At 36.9% G+C, this 18,832-nt stretch overlaps 1 protein-coding gene across 2 annotated transcripts in view; it reads right to left on the reverse strand.

Annotated features, from left to right (window-relative positions):
• The window catches only part of LOC129001937 (dual oxidase maturation factor 1), a 99,950-nt gene that overhangs the window by 41,466 nt on the left and 39,652 nt on the right, over positions 1 to 18,832 (reverse strand). For both annotated transcript variants that reach the window (XM_054429377.1, XM_054429379.1), the window contains exons 3-4: positions 17,916 to 17,973; positions 2,118 to 2,252 (exon numbers count right to left, since the gene is read on the reverse strand). In XM_054429377.1, coding sequence (XP_054285352.1) covers positions 2,118 to 2,252; positions 17,916 to 17,973 — 193 coding nt within the window. The remainder of the gene's footprint in view (positions 1 to 2,117; positions 2,253 to 17,915; positions 17,974 to 18,832) is intronic.

Genomic DNA, 18,832 nt, shown 5'->3' on the forward strand with positions numbered 1-18,832 from the left:
CTAATAAAAATTTTCACAGAAACCACCAAGATAAGATCATCTAGATATAGGCATAGTTATTATTGTTAACCTGTTTTGCAAAATACTAAACGATTACGTTTCAGTTGAATACGAATTCAACTTTTGTCTCAGTATAAGAGTGTAAGTCTATGATATAGCAAGAAAGACCATTTTTACAAACTTACTCAATACTTATGTTCAAAAGGGCCCACTAAAATGGTTTTTTTTTACTGGTTACTAAATGGTTTAGTCACAAATGCCTACCTAGAACCTACCAATAGCCTATCCAAAACACCTTCAAAGTCAGCTGTAAAAACTAACAAAACATCCTAAATGGATAAAATCTAAGATTTAATCAGACTACTTGACAATCCAACATGAAATCCAATGCCAACTTGACTTTCATCCTGTCAAATAGGACTTGTACAATCTGAAGATCTCCGATGGACACAGATAAGAGTTGCCCAATAAACCCCGTTAAGACAACTTAACATGCAGATGGGCAGATGGTCAGTGCTGGTCTGGTTGATTGCGATGTTCACCGCGGGTGGCTGACGATGTCGAGCGCCGACGATCAATCACTTTCTCATGTTTTCTCACGAGATGAGGAGTCACGACATAACGAGATGTGGGTCGGATCTGCTCAGAACTCGGACAACATTGATCCTTAAGTTCAGGTTGTGCGAAATGTAAAGAGCGAACTTGTAAATAACGTTGATTTCATCGAAGAAGATTCTTAGAAGAGTTAGACGCAGCAGGGTTATGATGGATGGAAGAGATCTGAGAAAGATTTACTTCTTTGCTTGATCTCACCTTTTGAATTTAAAATGTCAAAAGACGACAATGAAGATTTTCCAGTGGAAGCTACAAGATAGACAAAAAAATAAATTGTTACATGAAGATACAGGTTGAGAGCCACTGACACTTTTTTAAGTCTTTAAGTCACAGGAGTTTTTTTTGATAAAGGGCAGCTTTGTCAGGGACTGAGTACTGAAGTAAACGCTGAGTTGCAATTTAGTGGAGTGGTAGGGTGTGGTAGGTTGAGGCATTCGTCGTAGATGTCAATACACAGTCTTTACAAACAACAAATTAAATTGAGGAAAATTCACAAAAGACTTTATTTTAACCTAAAATAGTTACTTCTCATCAGAACATGAGCGTAAGATGTCCTTAGCTACCGCAACGTACAGGTTATTAGAGACAAAGGAAGCTGAAAATGTATTATATAAACTAGACTGCGATCAGGTGGTCGGTTGTCGGTTGTCCAGTCGTTAGCAAGAGACAGTTCTGCCCAAGGATACGTTACGTCATCACATACATGTACATGGACCACACGACACAAAGTAACGTTAATTAACTCTTGTCCGAGAACGCAGTACACTAGTTCCGTCGGTGGTCTAAAGCTTCTGCGGGAGCTGGGAGTGTCAAGCAGGCATAGTAGAATGGTTATCATTCCTGGCTGAAAGAATTTGTCCTAAAAGAGACTAAAGTTTTCAACCAACTGAAACTACACATTGCATTGCACTCATTCCTAGGCTTTCGAGGCTGGTGTCAATAGAATTCACAGTATCACCTGAAGATTGCTATCAGACGTATCCTTCCTAGACGAAGATGCTTCCACAATCTCAGCTTAGCTTCTTATAACGAATCTTCAATGAGATGAAATGTCTGCAATCTCCAACTGACAAAGATGATGACACCACTGTGAATTATGATCACAAAACTGTGTTAATTTTATAAACTCATCCTTGATAGGCCTATTTCACGAATTGAATTTGACGTATCAAAATAAGTCAAGTTCTATCAAGCAACATTCCGGTAGAATTGGCGGGCTATGAAAAGAGATAAAATATCATTATACTCTATCTGATGGAACCTTTCTCCTGGCCCAGGTCTACCTGGGAATGGTCAATAATAATTGTAGGACAGGATCAGTCCCAGATAGACGTAGGCTCAAGAGACAAGTTTCAGCATACAGACTATTGCTGCAACCTTGATCCAGAATCTTCCTGTGTTCCAAATGTCGTTATTGGAAGATCACCTAGATAAGTCACATCTGGATGAGCTCAATCATACTATCTAATTTTACTTTGTGACAGTGCTTAGCCTAGCCGTACCTCGAAGAGTGATGTTGACATGGCCAAGTCCTATGTAGGCACCGAGCTCCGCATGGACCAGCTCTCTGGAGAAGGCTCTGTAAGTACTGACTACCTCCGTGGTAGCAACGTGCCAGGCGCTCTCCAGCCGCGTCACTGCAACAGAGAAACATACCGTGAATAACTGCACTTTGAGATCTTCTGGATTAAGAATATAAATAGCACCAGCAGGAAGAAATCTGAGTTTGGTTAGATTCTTGAGAGTTGAGAGCGCGAGCCCTTGTCTTCTACTCTAGGAACTCAATTTCAGTATCAACACAACCATTAATTTAACTAATCAGTTTTTTGGAATCCTGATCTTCGGCAGATGACAGTTTTGTTGAATTGTGGTCGTAATTTAGAATACCTCAAAGATAGAATGATGAAAGGTATTAGAAAAGTCGACCAGGATTTTCGCCAGTTCAAGGTCCAATAATTAATTTCCAAAGACCAAAATCCGATAACAGAGGTGTTCCACACCAGGAGGGGGTCCGGGTTCCTAGAAGTTTAGAAGTTAGTTGGTTAGAATTTTCGGTGGAATTCTCAAATGTGAAAATTGATTGTAAATAAATAGTATATAAATGAATACTATTATGGGCTAAATATACCAGGAGGTGATATTGCAGCTAACCATTTATGTAATGCCAATGTCACCAAAAGTCCTTAGATGGTTCCGACCTTCAAAAAATCTAATAATAGAATATCGATCACTGACCAATCACGAGCACGATTCTGCATACCATTTTACCACGGATTTAGAGCCACGCATGTAATTTCATCCCACTCAGTCCAAACCTGGCTAATGGACCATTTCTTGGAACAGCAATCAGAAGTTAAGGAATGTCTGCTCCAAGACATTGAGCAGTTCAGATCTGACCTTGGCTACACAACTGTCTCAGACAGCAGACAAGGCCACACTTCTGTCACTCATGTATTATTCATGGTCCCTCGTCGACTGACGGTTATGACAGGATCGCTAAAGTAATTTCGAGCAAGTTGCACTGTAAAAGTAGCCTTGATTTGATTTAATAATCTAAATAAACTGTTTTGGATGTGTGCTATCTGGTCGAGATAGTTTTTGAATACCCATAATTTGTAGCATAAGAAGACAATTTGAGTTATACTTTTACTTATTTTAATTCAAAATTGTGATGAAAATGATGTAGTTGAATTTAAGAAGTGTAAAATAGGCCAAAAATTATTTTGCAATAACTCTATTTTTGTGTTATTTTAATCCATTATAGGCCTACCAGATAAAAATATGTGAGGATATGTTTACTGGAGAATCCCTTAAATATTAGTAAGTATGTTAAGTAAGTTACCTTCGAAATTAAAATGCACTTGCAGAAAGTCATAATTGAAAGCATTAAATTATGTATTAGTATTATATACCATTGTAAAATATTCTGACAATTTGCATCATAATGTTTGCATACAAATGTATTGCATACACTTTTACTCTTGTATGCCTACTTATTGATTTGTGATAGCACTTTCTAAACAACCTGTTGAACTATCGAAACACATGCTATCTGATAAAGTAATCCCTAACAATTCTCCATAAACTACTTTCTTCCATCTCCAATTAAACGCAATAAATTTTAGTGCAACGACTACAGCCCCTCCACAAGACCATTTACCACAAAACACTTTCAAGTAATACATTTGCCCGTTAATCACCGAGGATTGCTAAATTTGAGATTCGTAGAAACATACTATACATTCGGTGAACGTAATGGCAGTCCATATATAACGTCTAATGGGAAGATTGCGACCGTTTAAGGCCCCATTAGGCTGTAGATTTGACCTTTGACCTGCTGACGGCGCGGTAGAGTTGATGGACGAGTTGTGGTCGCTGTCCCGACTACAACTGTCGCAACTCTCAAACTCTACACGACTCTGTACGGGGAATTTAGATCTGTACAGATTAAGATGTATTTTCCCTTTCCGAATGTAGGAAAATTTAGAAGTAATTGGTGGCTACACTGACTTGAACGTGAAATAGTGCGGCTGAATAAACCTCCAAAGTCATTACAGCCGCGAGCTGGTTTAGTTGTAAAGCAGGGACTTCGGTACCTAGGGTCCCAGGTTCAAATCAAGCCAAACACCAATATATTTTATCCAAGAATGCTGCAAACTAGGTCTAGCCTAAGTAATGTGAAAAACGATCCCGGGCTAGAGCGTGGTCTTGGGGAAAAAGGAGGTTCTTATGACGATTCTTTATGTATAGTGAAAGGTGGGTAGAGTATGTGAACACATTCGTGGCTGTTAGGTTAACTGTTGAGTGTTTAGAATGTGTATCTTGACGATCTCGAAAAAGCATATGCTCTTGGGATGCAATTAAGGAGAACAATAAGCGGTTCTAAACCATTTATTGTGCTTTTGAACGTATCCAGCCATAGCCTTTCTAGTACACAGTCTATTAGAATTGGCAATGATTCAGCACATATACAAATATCCCATCATACATTTCATACGTGGCAAATCTATAGCAAGCTGAACTGCAAGACAAAGAATACTTAGCCTATATCGAGAAGGGTAATAAAAACAACGATTACAGCTGTGAGGTCACCTGATTGTCGGCATGTTGGGAATCAGCTGATCGGAGATGCTCTTCTGGCGGGGAAATGTCAGCTGTGAAAGTGTGACATTTGTGAGGATGGGCCATTGTCGTGGCGAAAGTTGTTGAACGAGAACCGTGCATCGCGAAACCAGCGATTTCTGGCGTGGGTGTGTAAACGTTATCATCTGATGGGGAGTTTGTTCTACAAGTGTGGGATGATGGGTACGTTAATGATTTTGTGCGATCCATGGCGTACTCCGAAAGGCATAACTTCGAAAAACACCGCTTAGAATGCGTATCTAGGTACTGCTCTAGAAGAATTTGACAAATCAGGTATTTTTTCTTGAAGGAATTACTCCAAAAGAAACATCTCCGAAAATAATACACTGCTAAGGCACTGTTCCGAAAGAATTTGCGCATCCAGACACTGCTACGAAATGTATAATTTCGAAAGGAACTGCTCTAAGGATTTCCATAATGACGGCTTCAACTATAAGTTCTTAAATTTTCCTTAGGCTTAGACCAGTTTTATGTCCAACCAAAATCTTTTTTCGCTGTAATTTGAATTATTTTCAATTTTCAACTGAGTTAAGGCATTGTTTGGAAAATGCCAGGAACTGGCCCGAAAATACGTTTCGGTGCAATGTCGTCATGAGTTATGCTTTTGAGAAGGAACATCATGCTCTTGATTCCTTTCCATTCCTCTAGTCATTTCCTTTCATCGATGTCTTCCGCAGCAATTGTCTGGATCTCTAGCAACACGTACAGCACGTACTGGGACGTTTTCGTCGATAACGCAGTATCATTGAGACGTTTCCGTCGGTAACGCAGTTTCGTCACCGCGACCGATTGTTATCGAGCACGACTGGAACAGCGTCGTGCCTCCTCCCTTTGGTGCGAAATTTCTTGAGTAATTTCTGTATCAAGATTACCAGTGGCGCAACCGTCGCACGACGAGCCGCTTTACACAATAGAGCTTCCAACGCGACACTATCAGTGATAGAGGAGAAAACTGTCGAGGAAACATTTCTAGTGTTTACCAGTGTTATTGTCTACACTTGGATACAAATAGCGTAACCTCGATGTATTCAGTTGAAATTTTGAAAACCTGTTGTGAAGAGTCTAAAAAAAGAAGTTTTTCAAAATTTCAAAAGCAAAAAACAGCATATACAATTACATAATTAAAATTATTGTAGATCTATGACCTTAGTTACAGTATGGGAAGTTCTTCCGAGCGAAGAAGGATCTCATCACCTAAGAAACATATCGCATATATAGAAAGATGGTTGGGTATAGATTGGTGAGTAGATAGATAGGTGAGTATAGACAAAGGTGGGTTCCTAAATTTGTGAGTGGCGGAATTTAAACCCCTACTCTAACCCACAACTACACATTGTACAACGGTTTACGGATAAGCGGATTATGATTTTGTCAAAATAAAATAAGAAAGAAAAATACAATTTATATTGATCACAATGACAAAGTCTTTTATACAGAGTAAAAACTAAAATCAAGGTTGGGTTTCCCGATTTTGAATCATTGCAAGAATCCGAATAAAAAATAATATCACAGTTGGCAATTATAAAACAAACTTGTAAAATGCTCATTCATATCTTTTGCTCATTATGCTGAATTTGCACGGAACAGTGCTAGGCATATTGCAATGTGAAACATGTTATATACGTAAAATCAAATTCATATACTTTTCTACATAATTGGACCACCTATGGCTAAACAGAGAGCGAATCCCTGTACGGTACTGTATTCCGCATGGCGCCATTTTGCCCTTGTTGCAACTAACCTGCATGTTGTCGTGTTGTTGTCCCGTTTAACTGTTAACAAGGGAAAGTAAGTAGTTAACAAAGTCGCGAAGTAGCCCGAACTGGTATCTGAAAGATCATCTGAGCTAACCTACAATGTTTGCGATTACAGTCCCACTCCCTTTCTCATAAAACGTCATATGTGCTACTGGCTTTGTAATGAAACTTCATTTACATCTACACAATAGATTTCCATGTAGGTTATTTGGAAATGTATGGGCGGTAGTAAACGGAATGGGCTTATAGCTAGCATTGGTACACAAGTGAGTTAAAGTTGTAAAGTTATGTTGGATGGCGATTCACTTATCTAAAAACACTTGAAATTGTACTGAACAAAATTGTTTTAATCTTACTATGTTTTCTTGCATCGTTATCGTTAACAATAATCAACATATTTGTGGACATTTTGTAGATTATTTGGGTGAAGAATAAAATGTAGACACCTAGATTAACGCCCGCACTAGTGAGTACTACTACTATTCTGATAATAAGACCAATTCGTAAATTACAGGGCAAAATGTGGTTCGGATTCCACTACAAATTGTTGCCATTAGCTGTATGGGCTATTAATTAACAGCTGTGTCTAAGGAACATGTCGGCCTTAGTCACTAACAAGATCGCACTACTCATCCTACATTCATATCTATTCATACTTGGCTTAAACTACATTACTACATACTTTCGTATTGTCGCCATTCCAGTAAAAAGTATAGGCTAAATAGTACTACTATTAACTTACGTATTTGCTTGTGTTAAAAAAATCTCTAAACCAATAGTTTTCAAATACATCTTACTTGGCTAGAGAAACAGGAAGGAAAACATAGCTTTCTTAAACCGATTCGAAAACACGCCAAAAACCGACTTCCTGTGTTTCCTCGACACGGTCCACTTCCGGGATACGGAACCGATCCATTTATGATGAGATCTCGTAAAACGCGAGAAATCTGAACGGCCTCGAGAGTTCACGCTTTGAGCGAGCGACAATGGTCAATGATCGTCCAAGGCTGAGTAATAATCCACTTACTGGCAGGTAAGGCCGCTCTGTCAAGGTACAGACTATAGTTTGTTCAAATAAAGAAGGCAGGAGATGGGACCTACCTGCGGCTAACACACCTTTGGCATTGGCTGTAGCATTTACTACTTCTTCTTCTTGACGTTCCAGTCCAGTGAGCTGAAACCCTACTGGACTGAGGCGGTTTTAGGACTTTGTCCTTTTCAGCTGGGGGAAAGGATAGCAGCTTTAGCAGAGACGTGTAAATAACGAAGCTCAATTCGGCCACAACCATTTAGTCAATGGCTGTAGGTAGTTCCCATCTGTATCTCCGACCGCCTTCGTTTGAACAAGCTATATTCTGTCTTATCAGAACTGACATACTGCCAGTTGAATATTAAGTACAGATAATATTTAATACGACGTATTCATGTGAGTTACTAGGTTTTAAGTTTTGATTATGAATACCGTTTCTGGGCGTAAATAGTTATTTTATCCACATGGCTGCCCGGTTCATTTAAGTACTTTAACCAAATGTCTCTTTTGAGGATTTTCACACGAAATAAGCATTAATTAATATTTATTGATAAATAAGTCAGCTAAAAGAATGGAAAGGTGATCTATAATCAGATAATAAGAATTACAACTGTTGGAGCTATGTTCCATGTGCATTAATCGATTGTGTTAAGTAAAATGACTACTTTTAATACATAACATAACCTATAAGTTGTTTTAACTATTTTTGTTTACTTTAACGTACTTTTAGCGAATTTCCCTATAGGGAAGTAGCTATTACCGTAGGTCTCATGGTAAGACCTAAGCCCGGGACCGATTTACTTTTTCATTTTGATGTCCCCAGAGGCCAAAAACACCATTCGTTCAAATTTATATATATATATACAGTATATGTGTGTCCATCCGCACGATAACTTGAGTAATTTTTGTCCGATTTTGATAAAATTTGGTTTGAAGGTGTAAGGCAGGATAAACTTGAACGAGTTCGCGAACCAGCATGATCGGACTATGGGAACGGGGGTTTATGAGGGGTTTTATGGGGTAAAAATAGGTTTTTCCCATTTTTGTCCCTAAAAACACAAAATTTCACAAATTCTTTTTAAACCATTTTGTAGAGCTTAAAAAACAAATAATTTAGTATATTGAAGCGTTGTTATGCGCCTAATTGTTATGGAGAAAATTCAAAAAAATTGTAATTTTAAAATTCCCATGTTATTCTTATGGAGAATAAGTCAACTGTTGTAGTTTGCTTGTTTATGAACATATTTTGATCGATTTTGGAAAATACTTTTATTTCTTACTAAACTATTATCATTTTATAAAACAATCTTTTTTACCCCCCCTGTTGCAGCAAACCTAAGTACTCGTTAAACTAATTCTATTTAAATAGGAAATAAATGTGCTATTTTCATGGAGGCATTTTAGTGTAAATCCAATCAGGTTAATGGAAATTCGCTTAGTCTGCAGGTTTGCTGCGGCGGGGGTATTTAGTGCACTATGCCTACTCGTAGTAGAGTCTATGGGGACCAATTTGTAAAGAAGGTCTAATATGTCATATTTGTATTCTGTTTTTGCAGAGAAAATTATACGTATCTACGCTATTTGTATTTTTAAACGTGTTTTGGAAGAAAATGGTCCAAATGGTCTTGACACTTCCAATCTTTTAGATAGCATCATCAATTTGATAGTCCAATTAAAACTGGCATCTTCCTAGCAACGATTTAGCCTGTAAATTAAACCAGCGACCTTCAAATTTGAAGGTTAGCACTCTAACCACTGGACAATTATAAATACAATATTGATAATGGTTCCTAACCTAACGTAACCTTACAGCATTAAGTTATAATGATTTCTTGCATAGTTGAATTCAAACGTCCACCTCATTGGACTCACTCTCAGGCTAGCCAACATAACACTACCAGCGGCTGTCAGTTTGAGAAAATAATATTCACCTAGCGGTATAATATGTGGCACGTCTGTTTGTACTATCAGTGTTCCAGATACGGCGCGAGAATATAGACATTACCCGCCATATATGATAATACAATATCTGCCTCGGGTACAGAAATATGTGTTCAATAGAAAGAGAAACTCCAGCATAACAAGCGTAGTTGTCCCCAGATAAGGCAGCGACTGTGCAGTTGCATAAACTGGAAAATGTGATTTTGTGAATTTCAACACCATAATATTCATTTGAGATGGGGACGCCACTTAAGTGCGTTTTAACCCTAACATGAGTGAATGATGAGTGTAGAATGGTGTGAGAAGATGGTGTAGTTTTGTTACCGACTAAGATCAGATGTTTCATTAGTCAGGACCATTTATTGATAAAGGACAACTGGGTCCATTTTAATGTTTTCGTAGAGTTCGATTTATTCGTATTAGTATTGGGTTGTTGGAAACATCCTGATTAAGTACTCCTCATGACTCTGGGTCTTGGAAAGATGAGGTTAGAGTAGTATTAAGGATGGAAACGTTGGATAAATTCTTATCTTTGTGCTAGGCTTTCGAAAGCATCAAAATCGTTTACTCCTTATCATACAATTTCTATTATAGAACATCCCGACAGCCTGGTGAGGGTGTTTTAATGTATCAATGGTGACACGGCATACGAAGTGGTTTATTAATAAACTATACACTTTCTCTTATTGTCTTATTTTGTGACAACCAATCATAGAACGTAATTTTATTTTACCATTTTGTTGTAGGCGATTCACATAGTTGGAGAATTGAATTCCAACTGCACAAAGAAGTTTTTTTCTAGGGAATTGTAATACCACAGAACATAAGGATCATGTAACTAAAATCTCGTGACTCTCTTGGGTTTTATATACGTAACATTGTAACCAAAGTTTTGGGTGTTCCATTAGTGATATGTATGGACTCGATAATCAAAAACTTTTAATGAATTTGATAAATCAATCCCCTAACATATACCTAGACGTTTAATGATTCCGATGGTGTAAATGTATATCGCATTACTAATTTCTAATCTTACTGTTTAGAACTTCCTACTTAATCCAATGTCAATTTTTGAATATCAGAATCATAAAATAACCCATTTTTCTCAAACAATTAATTGAAATGCTGTGTTCTGCGTTGTCTCTTATTTAATTTATCTTTCAAACATCTTAGGTTTTCCTAGGGGGGCAATGAAGTCACTGAAAAACTTTTCATTTAATTTTCTTATAATTTTTTCTATGAATACTAGTATATTGTGTGACTAATCTAAAATATGCACAGGCTAAATGTTTGATATAATGCAGTATTAAGTGAAAATAAACTGGTACTCGTATACAGGGTGTCCCGTAACTCTCTGGACATATGTATTTATTGTTATTGCTTAGATCAAGACAAACACATTTCACCATAATGCTAAACACAATGCTAAACAACGTAAAAGGGTTATTAGCATTGTTTAAATGGAGAAACGTGGTCATGCATTTAGAAAAGAATATATTTCTCTATTATTATCTATCTATTCTTAACAAATAAGGTATAATTGAAAACTACATAAAATTTACTAACTTTTATCACTTGAAATTTTTTTCGTTTAGTTACGGGTTTCATGAAATTTGGCATCAAATATTTTAAATATCCGCCATTTAAAAACGGTAAATGATTTTTTAATATAATTTTAAATAAAGATAGGTCCTAACAAGCTAAACATTTATGCAAAATCTCAACGCTGTATCTCAAACCGTTCAGGAGTTATTAATGTTTTTGTAAAAAACACATAAATACAGACAGGTGGAAAACTAGGCACCACAGACCCATGTTCCTATGGTGAAATGGGTTTGTCTTGACCTAAGCAATAACGTTATGTACATATGTCCAGAGAGTTACGGGACACCCTGTATATTTAAGGATCTCCCATTTTATCCTACAACATAATTCTCTTCAAGAAGTATTCTAGGGAAAATGATGGTCAATACTTTAAAGTCAATAGTCAGCTAATGAGATGGAGATAAACAAAATCTGTGGTCTCCTAATGGACTTTGTGATGTTTTGTGTGACGTTTGTGATGTTTTGTGTGCGCCAACTCACAAGCGCTTCACCTAACCTCAACTACGGTATGCGCATGCTTATTGCGTCACTACGCATATCTCGCCTTATACGGACTTATGATGATGCGATTTGTTCTTTCCATACACAGGTAATGTAATCAAGTGGGCAATCATGGTTACTATAAGTACGGAGAACAAATATGAAACTTTCGTGAGCTCTAGACCAAATTTGCATGTATAAAATACACTTGAAGAATTGGAGGATTGGATGGAAAATTTTTTTGACACATTTACTTTGTGTAGAGTTGGCAACAACGTTTAACACTATAGGGTGGACCTTTTGCTATTTATTTAGTCAAAGGTCATATAATATACACATCAACCAATCTGTTTAAGTTTATCTTTACTCATTCGCTTCTTCATTTTTGGTGTTTTAGTGTTACACTATTGCTGTGAGTTTTTTTTTTTTTTGCTGTTTGAGAGTTGGGTTTGTTTATTTTAAATATTTATTGTGCACCAAGTTATAAAGTTGAATAAAACCGTTGACAGATTTAAAACACGAGAAATTACTTTTTATTGGGACTTTATTGATACGGCTAATAGCTTCACCAAATTGAGAAGAAAAAGCACGAAATAGTTTTATTTCTACTCTAAATCTTTCTAAGAAGAAAATCTAATTACTCTCAACAATTGTGCTTTTAAACAAATCAATTCCATTAAATTTAAACATTACAAATCATTTTATCAACGACATAACATTTTTCTGGGCATTGGAATAACTTGAACACATAAAAGTATTAAGTCTTAGAGTACTGTCATTAGGACATTGTTTTATATGATCAAAACTGTACTCTATACTCAAGAACTAACAAGGTCTTGGAAGCCAGCCGATTCACTTTCTTACACCGGTACACCTAACAACTAAAATTTTATTTGATGTCCCATTTTCTTATCTTAGGACACTAGCCCGGAACTATTTTACACACTACTTGGTTAGGCCTGAAGGGTGGAAAAATTTTCATATCGATAAAAATTCAATGGTGATTGGATGTATTTGAACCCTGTACTTCACGGCCTAAACCCCACACTACTAGACCAGCGCGCTCCCCCTCACCTTACTAACATTAATGGTAACGATTAACTCTTACAAAGAGAATCCGAAGTTACACGGCATTGTGGGAACTTTTGCCATGAAGCAACGCCTGACATCCAGTAGCTTAATTAAGGTCGACCCGTGGCAAACGATTGTCGACTGTGGTGCGTACAATTGTAAGTGACAAAAGGTTCACAATGGCTTGGCGTAATGAACCATGGTGTTCATCAGGGCTGTGTTGTGGTTGCGACATTATTGTTAATGATATCTTCATATTGCCCTGGATGTGACTTGCTGTACAATGGTGGAACTTAATGGATTTTGATAATGAAATGCAGTAAATGTTTTCAATCCATTGAGTGCTTTTACAATTTTAATAAAAAAAAACTTTGTGTTTCTTGTAGCCCAAAATTGAAGTACCCATCGAGACATATCATTTATTTACGCCTGACGTAGATTTAAAGGTTAAATTTCCTTTATTGCTACGAAAGTTTGGATAAAGAACTTTTAAACAAGGGGTAATTCAATAAAATGCAATTTTTGGAGTACCTTTACATGTTGAACGCATGATTAAACGCCCATGGTATAATCAATATGATAACAATTGAGATTCTATAGGCTATTAATTTGATCTATTAACATATAGGCATATTCTTATCTCAAAAATCCTTTCGGACTCCGCCCCAGTGGCTCTGTAGTTCCCCATGTTATCCTTATGAGTATTCATAATTTAAAGGGAATTCAAGAATTTAGTCAGCTGTTTCAACTAAAAGTTGGTTCTATGATGTACAAAAGCATTAAAAAGTTATAAGATTTACCAACAGGGTGTAGCACTATATTTTTTTTGCATTTATGTAAAACAGCTAATTTGAACCAAGCAGCAACAAAAAACTGTGATAGGCAAAGAGAACTGTCAAAGTAGGATCGTTTATATACAGTTATGTTTATGTTTTTAATGTCATGAATAATTTGTGATTTTTTGTGAATTCGTAATAATGTATTTTTCTTTATTGTGTAGGTAAAGTGGTAGAACATTATGGCTATGGTAGCTGTAAGGCCGGGGCCACACGTGGCGGATCGTCCGCGCGGCTTATGATCGTACGATCATAAGCCGCGCGACGATGTCCCGGCCACACGGAGCGGATGAACCGCTTCCGGTTGAGGTTTCCCAGCCTACGTACTGAGATTCTAACATGGTTTAATTCACTCGTTCTCGTTGTAGTCATGGAAGAAACACGTATGTTAGTTTATGCATTAGAAGCGTGTGGTGAGCCTAAGGCAAACCGAAATCATTGGGTCAATCATTTCATAACCGATAAACCATTTGTGTTCCAAACCTTTTACGAGCACATGCGAAACCATAGTTCGGAGTCTTTTTTTGTTATTATCGCATGTAAATAGCATCGTTTGACGAGCTACTTCAATTGCTTTGACCGCATATAACTAAGGAAGATATACTCATGAGAAATGTACAACATGAGAAATCCCACATTATCTTTAACAAGTTCTATTGATTTGTCTGTATCGACCATTTTACACCTATAAACCGAAATGCACAAGCACAAACTAAAAAAAAAACACTATAAATGCTTGAAAATGAGCTCCAACCGCGCGGACAATCCGTATCGTGTGGCCACTCTCATAAGACTACGTGTGTCATCCCCTCCAACGCGGCTTATGATCGCGCGACATGGCGCGGACAATCCGCCCAGGCGGCTTAGGCCCCGTTTATGCACCAAGTGCGGTAGCGGTAGCGACAGCGGGAGCGATTTCTAACACCATTGAGTTAAATGGGGCTGTTTATGCACCAAGAGCGATAGCGATAGCGGTTGACCTCCCGCTGCGGTTTCTAATTCGCCCGCTGTGTAGTTAGAAATCGCAGCGGTTGCTTGGAATAGAGCGGTTTTCAACTACATTGAGTCAAATGGGTCTGTTTATGCACTGCGGGAGCGGGAGCGGCTGAAGCCAGGGTTGCCAACTTGATCCATGCGCACGTGCACTTAGGACAAATAGTTGTGTTAATTATTTGGCAGAGTTTGAGTTGGCAAGACTGTGCCCCCCGGAAATTCTCCTTTAACCAACCGCTACCGCTATCGCTCTTCGTGCATAAACAGACTCATTTACAGCGGGAGCGGGCCCGCTATCGCCCCGCTCCCGCACTTGGTGCATAAACGGGGCCTTTGGATCGCCCCGTGTGGCCACTCTCATTTGATTCAATGTGTTGTCGGACCACGCGGATCATCCGCGTCGTGTGGCCCCGGCCTTAATACTATTAGTATACCGTCAATTTAAAGAAGCAAATTTTTAACCAAATTTTGTCCTCCCCCATTGCAAACGCAAAGCTTGAGTATAACTGCAATAAGCATTTTAAACTTATATGCCAACCCCGTACGATGGACGGGTACTCTGCTAGTTAAAAAAAGTTCAATATGACTAATCTACCTAGTTTTATGCACACAAAATGCAATCAAAAGCACTGCGAGAATTCAAGGACATGGTAGTACCTATATTTATGGCATAGAAAATGAGAGTAAGAGGATACTAAATTCTATAAGAGTATTCTCAACAGTTTTAATCACCCAACAATGTGGTAATGATCAACATGGCATTGCTTACAATGTCAGACATGACTCGAAGGCGGACATCGAACAATCTGCAGGAGAACGGAGCAGACCGATGTATGTTGGCCAACAGTTGATGTTTGGTTGATCTTCGGTGCTGCAGCATGTCGGGCTTGTAAAGGCTCTTCACTAACACAAAGTGGTGATCTTCTTTGGCTGATTGCAGAAACTCGTGCACAGCGAACACTGCTACAAACATGATAGGGTGGATGATCATGTAAGCAGCAACACGAGCTATAGTGGACAATCTGTATGTTAAGATAAATTGGGGCAGCGCGAACTCCACACTGAGTCAGATAAATATGAGACAGAGTGATACACAAGTTTGGAAATCAACTTGTGCATGGTACAGAGCCTGTTGAACTCTGATCAAGACATTCAACATCTTGCGATTTTGATGGGTGATCTGTGACAAGGCGGAGTTTATGTCTTTTTGTACAATTGTCAGCTTTGCAACGAACATCACTAGTTCCGAAGTCTGTATGACAGCAGCGCCGTACAATAGAGGACAAGTGATAAAAATAAGGTTGAAAAATATTTGCTGTTCAAAAAGTAGCGCACACATGTTTGCAGTCTGGCCGAAGATGATTGTTGCTAGCAGGACAACTTGAAGAATACCGAAGGCCGACTTACATGAGGTCACGACGTTCTCGACGTCTAGCATTTTCTCAGCTGATAGTACACTAAGCCAGGAGGATATTAGGGTCTTCGGATTGAGAGCAGCGGCGGTGAAACTGATGAGGGCAAATAAAGATGTTGTCAAATTCAGTAGAATCCAGAAGATGACGATGCTTTGATGAAGAGATGATTTCTGATACTCATACAAATACATCATCATCTCGATCCCGAAGACCGTAAGTATCAGCCCGATGTAAACCAATTTGAAAATACTTCTCCCCAGGGTTCTCATGCTCAATGACGTCAAGCCATATATCGATTTGACGTAGTAAAAATACTTCAACAACCCGAGTTCTAATTCTGCATCCATTGGTTTTCAAAATATAACAAGCAATGAGAAAACGATCGTACAAGAATATAGATAAACTGCTTATCCTTTTCAAACGTAAAACTTGCCCACCACCATTGGAAAAGTAAAATGAATTTGGAGCGTACACTACTGATTCTAACGATTTATGATGTAGGTCAAGTAATATTTATCATCAAAATCCTCTTGTTGTGACAGGAATAAGGGTGTTCAAATAAATAATACAGTAATGGATATTACAGTAGGTAATACATTAATTGATATTACTTTTATTGCTGTCCATTTTCCAATCGTTCAACTTGATTGAAAATGTTTAATGTCAACTGTACATTTTCTGTGTGACAAAATGAAACAAGATAATTAGAAATTATATTTTAAAATGTACAAAAAGTTCATTTTTTAAATCCCCTATAACCTAACCTATGTAGGTCTTTTGTGGGCCAAATTCTAAGTGTTTACTAAGTGTCATTGGCTTATAAGTTTGGAAAAAGACTAAACATTATTTCATGCGTTACTGAATGGAAATCGGAAACCCAATTAAAAACCAATCTCAAACAAATCCTAATAAATCTGTCAAGGAAAAATTAATTGTCTTTAACTATAGTCGTTTCATCATCCAGGAAATTAATTGTTCCGATGTTTGTGTGCGAAATAATTTAAACTAACCGATTCTCGCAATTAAAAGATACAAAGAAGAAAATATTATTTCGTATATAAATAAGATCATGTTGTACATTCTTTAGTTTTAGAAGCCTTAAATGATGGAATTTTTCTATCCGCCTATTTGAGATTATTAGTCTTTTACATAATGTTTAGTTCTTATACATAGCCATTACCGTTTGTATTCAAGGCTACTTCTTACAATATTACATTAGCAAATTTGACTTGGCATTAATGAGTTTTACGAAATTATTTCTATGAGTCTATGAAACTTAGTCTTAAATATTGGCTTTTCCTTTGTAAACATTTTAAAAAACTAAACTTGATAAAAAATGCATATTTAATGGGTAAAAATATATACATTTTTCAAAAAAATCAAATAGATGTCATTATTATTCTTTTTCATGTCTCACTTTTTATCCTGAAAGCATCCTAGCTCTAGCCTGAACCGATTTTCACATTACTTCAAGTTATATTTTGATAGTTGTTTCCGTTATTGTAACTTGGATAAAATGCATTTGTGATTGACGTTATTTTAGCAAGAGACGGAAATCCTGCGCATTACAAGTCATCATTAATTGATTTATTAATGTTGAACATTATCTAGAAGACTACAAAAACACTAACACTAATCTGTTTTCACTTCAAACAAAGAATTTGACAGTTCAATAAAGAATTGTCTAAGTTTAAAATTGTAAACTTCAGTTTAAATATCAAATACGGTAAGCGTCTTAAAAGTTTGTTCAGTCACTAAACGTTTTGTGGCGAAGTATTGAAACTTGGGAAAACTTCTTCAAATCGGTTTGAATGTTGTGATAGACGTAATACACTGAGGAATTCAAAAGAGAGATTTTCTGACTGTAGTACCAGTATGGGCATCAGTAAAAGACCTATAGAACGTAAAATGAGCATCAACGATATCGTTTAAATCATTCAAAATTAATATTAAAATATCATAATGCATATTTATAGTCAATGGTACAATGGAAATTTAACAAATCAATGAAAATTACTATAACACTTACCCATTATGACGTTGCCGACAAAAAGACTAAGAGTGACTGTGACAAAGGTGGCAAATCTCTGAAACAAGAAAAAACATTTTTTATGGAATGCTCAAAAATAAAAATAAATGTAATCATAGTGTAAGTCTAACTATAGTATACAGTTTGGTAAAAAAAGTTATTTATCATTGAAGGGTCTATCGACATGCATTTGAAGAGGAAATTTTTGGTGAGCAAGTGTCTTTCTTACTCAAGCAATGTATTAATGCCAGAAGTTTGACTGTTAAATCATAATAAAATACATTTGCTTTTATGGCTTTAGACTGAACCAGCTGTCCTTAATTAATTGGGATTTTAATCAATGGACCTAAAGAAACAGCTGTTAGTCAGTAACAATGCTACACATGTTTTCTCATTCCACTCATTTTCAGCTGGTGCAAATGCAGGATTGTTACTATTAGACGAAATCTTTGTTTGAATTGTTGAAATAATTAATTAACATTATATTCACTACAATACCATACACACATGTTAACACATACAATAAAAGGTAACGCTTAACTCCCTCATTCTGTAATTAAATAATGATCTATATTTATTACCAACCAAGACCTTGAAGTCAAGTTCACAGTCTTTGATCATGATTAGGGTGGACAGATGACAGTACAATGCCTGTGCCTTGACCTTAGTAATGGACCTGACATCATAGGGGCTGAGACAACTTAGCAAATCATGTAAGACATCGTCGTTTTATTTTCAGAGTTTGAATCAAAACCAGACTGTTTTAAAGAAATGTTATGTATACTATTCGAATTTCCAAAACGAATTTTAACTTGTATTTGAACTTTAAATGAAATTTATTTATGAACAAAGTAATAAATGAGTAACTGTTACTGAATTTGAAAATACATGTTAACAAAGAAAAAAATACATGTGAA

The sequence above is a fragment of the Macrosteles quadrilineatus genome, unplaced genomic scaffold (genome assembly GCF_028750875.1).
Source record: "Macrosteles quadrilineatus isolate MER2022 unplaced genomic scaffold, UCM_ALF_1.0 Scaffold_9__3_contigs__length_116548681, whole genome shotgun sequence".
Classification (NCBI taxonomy): domain Eukaryota; kingdom Metazoa; phylum Arthropoda; class Insecta; order Hemiptera; family Cicadellidae; genus Macrosteles; species Macrosteles quadrilineatus.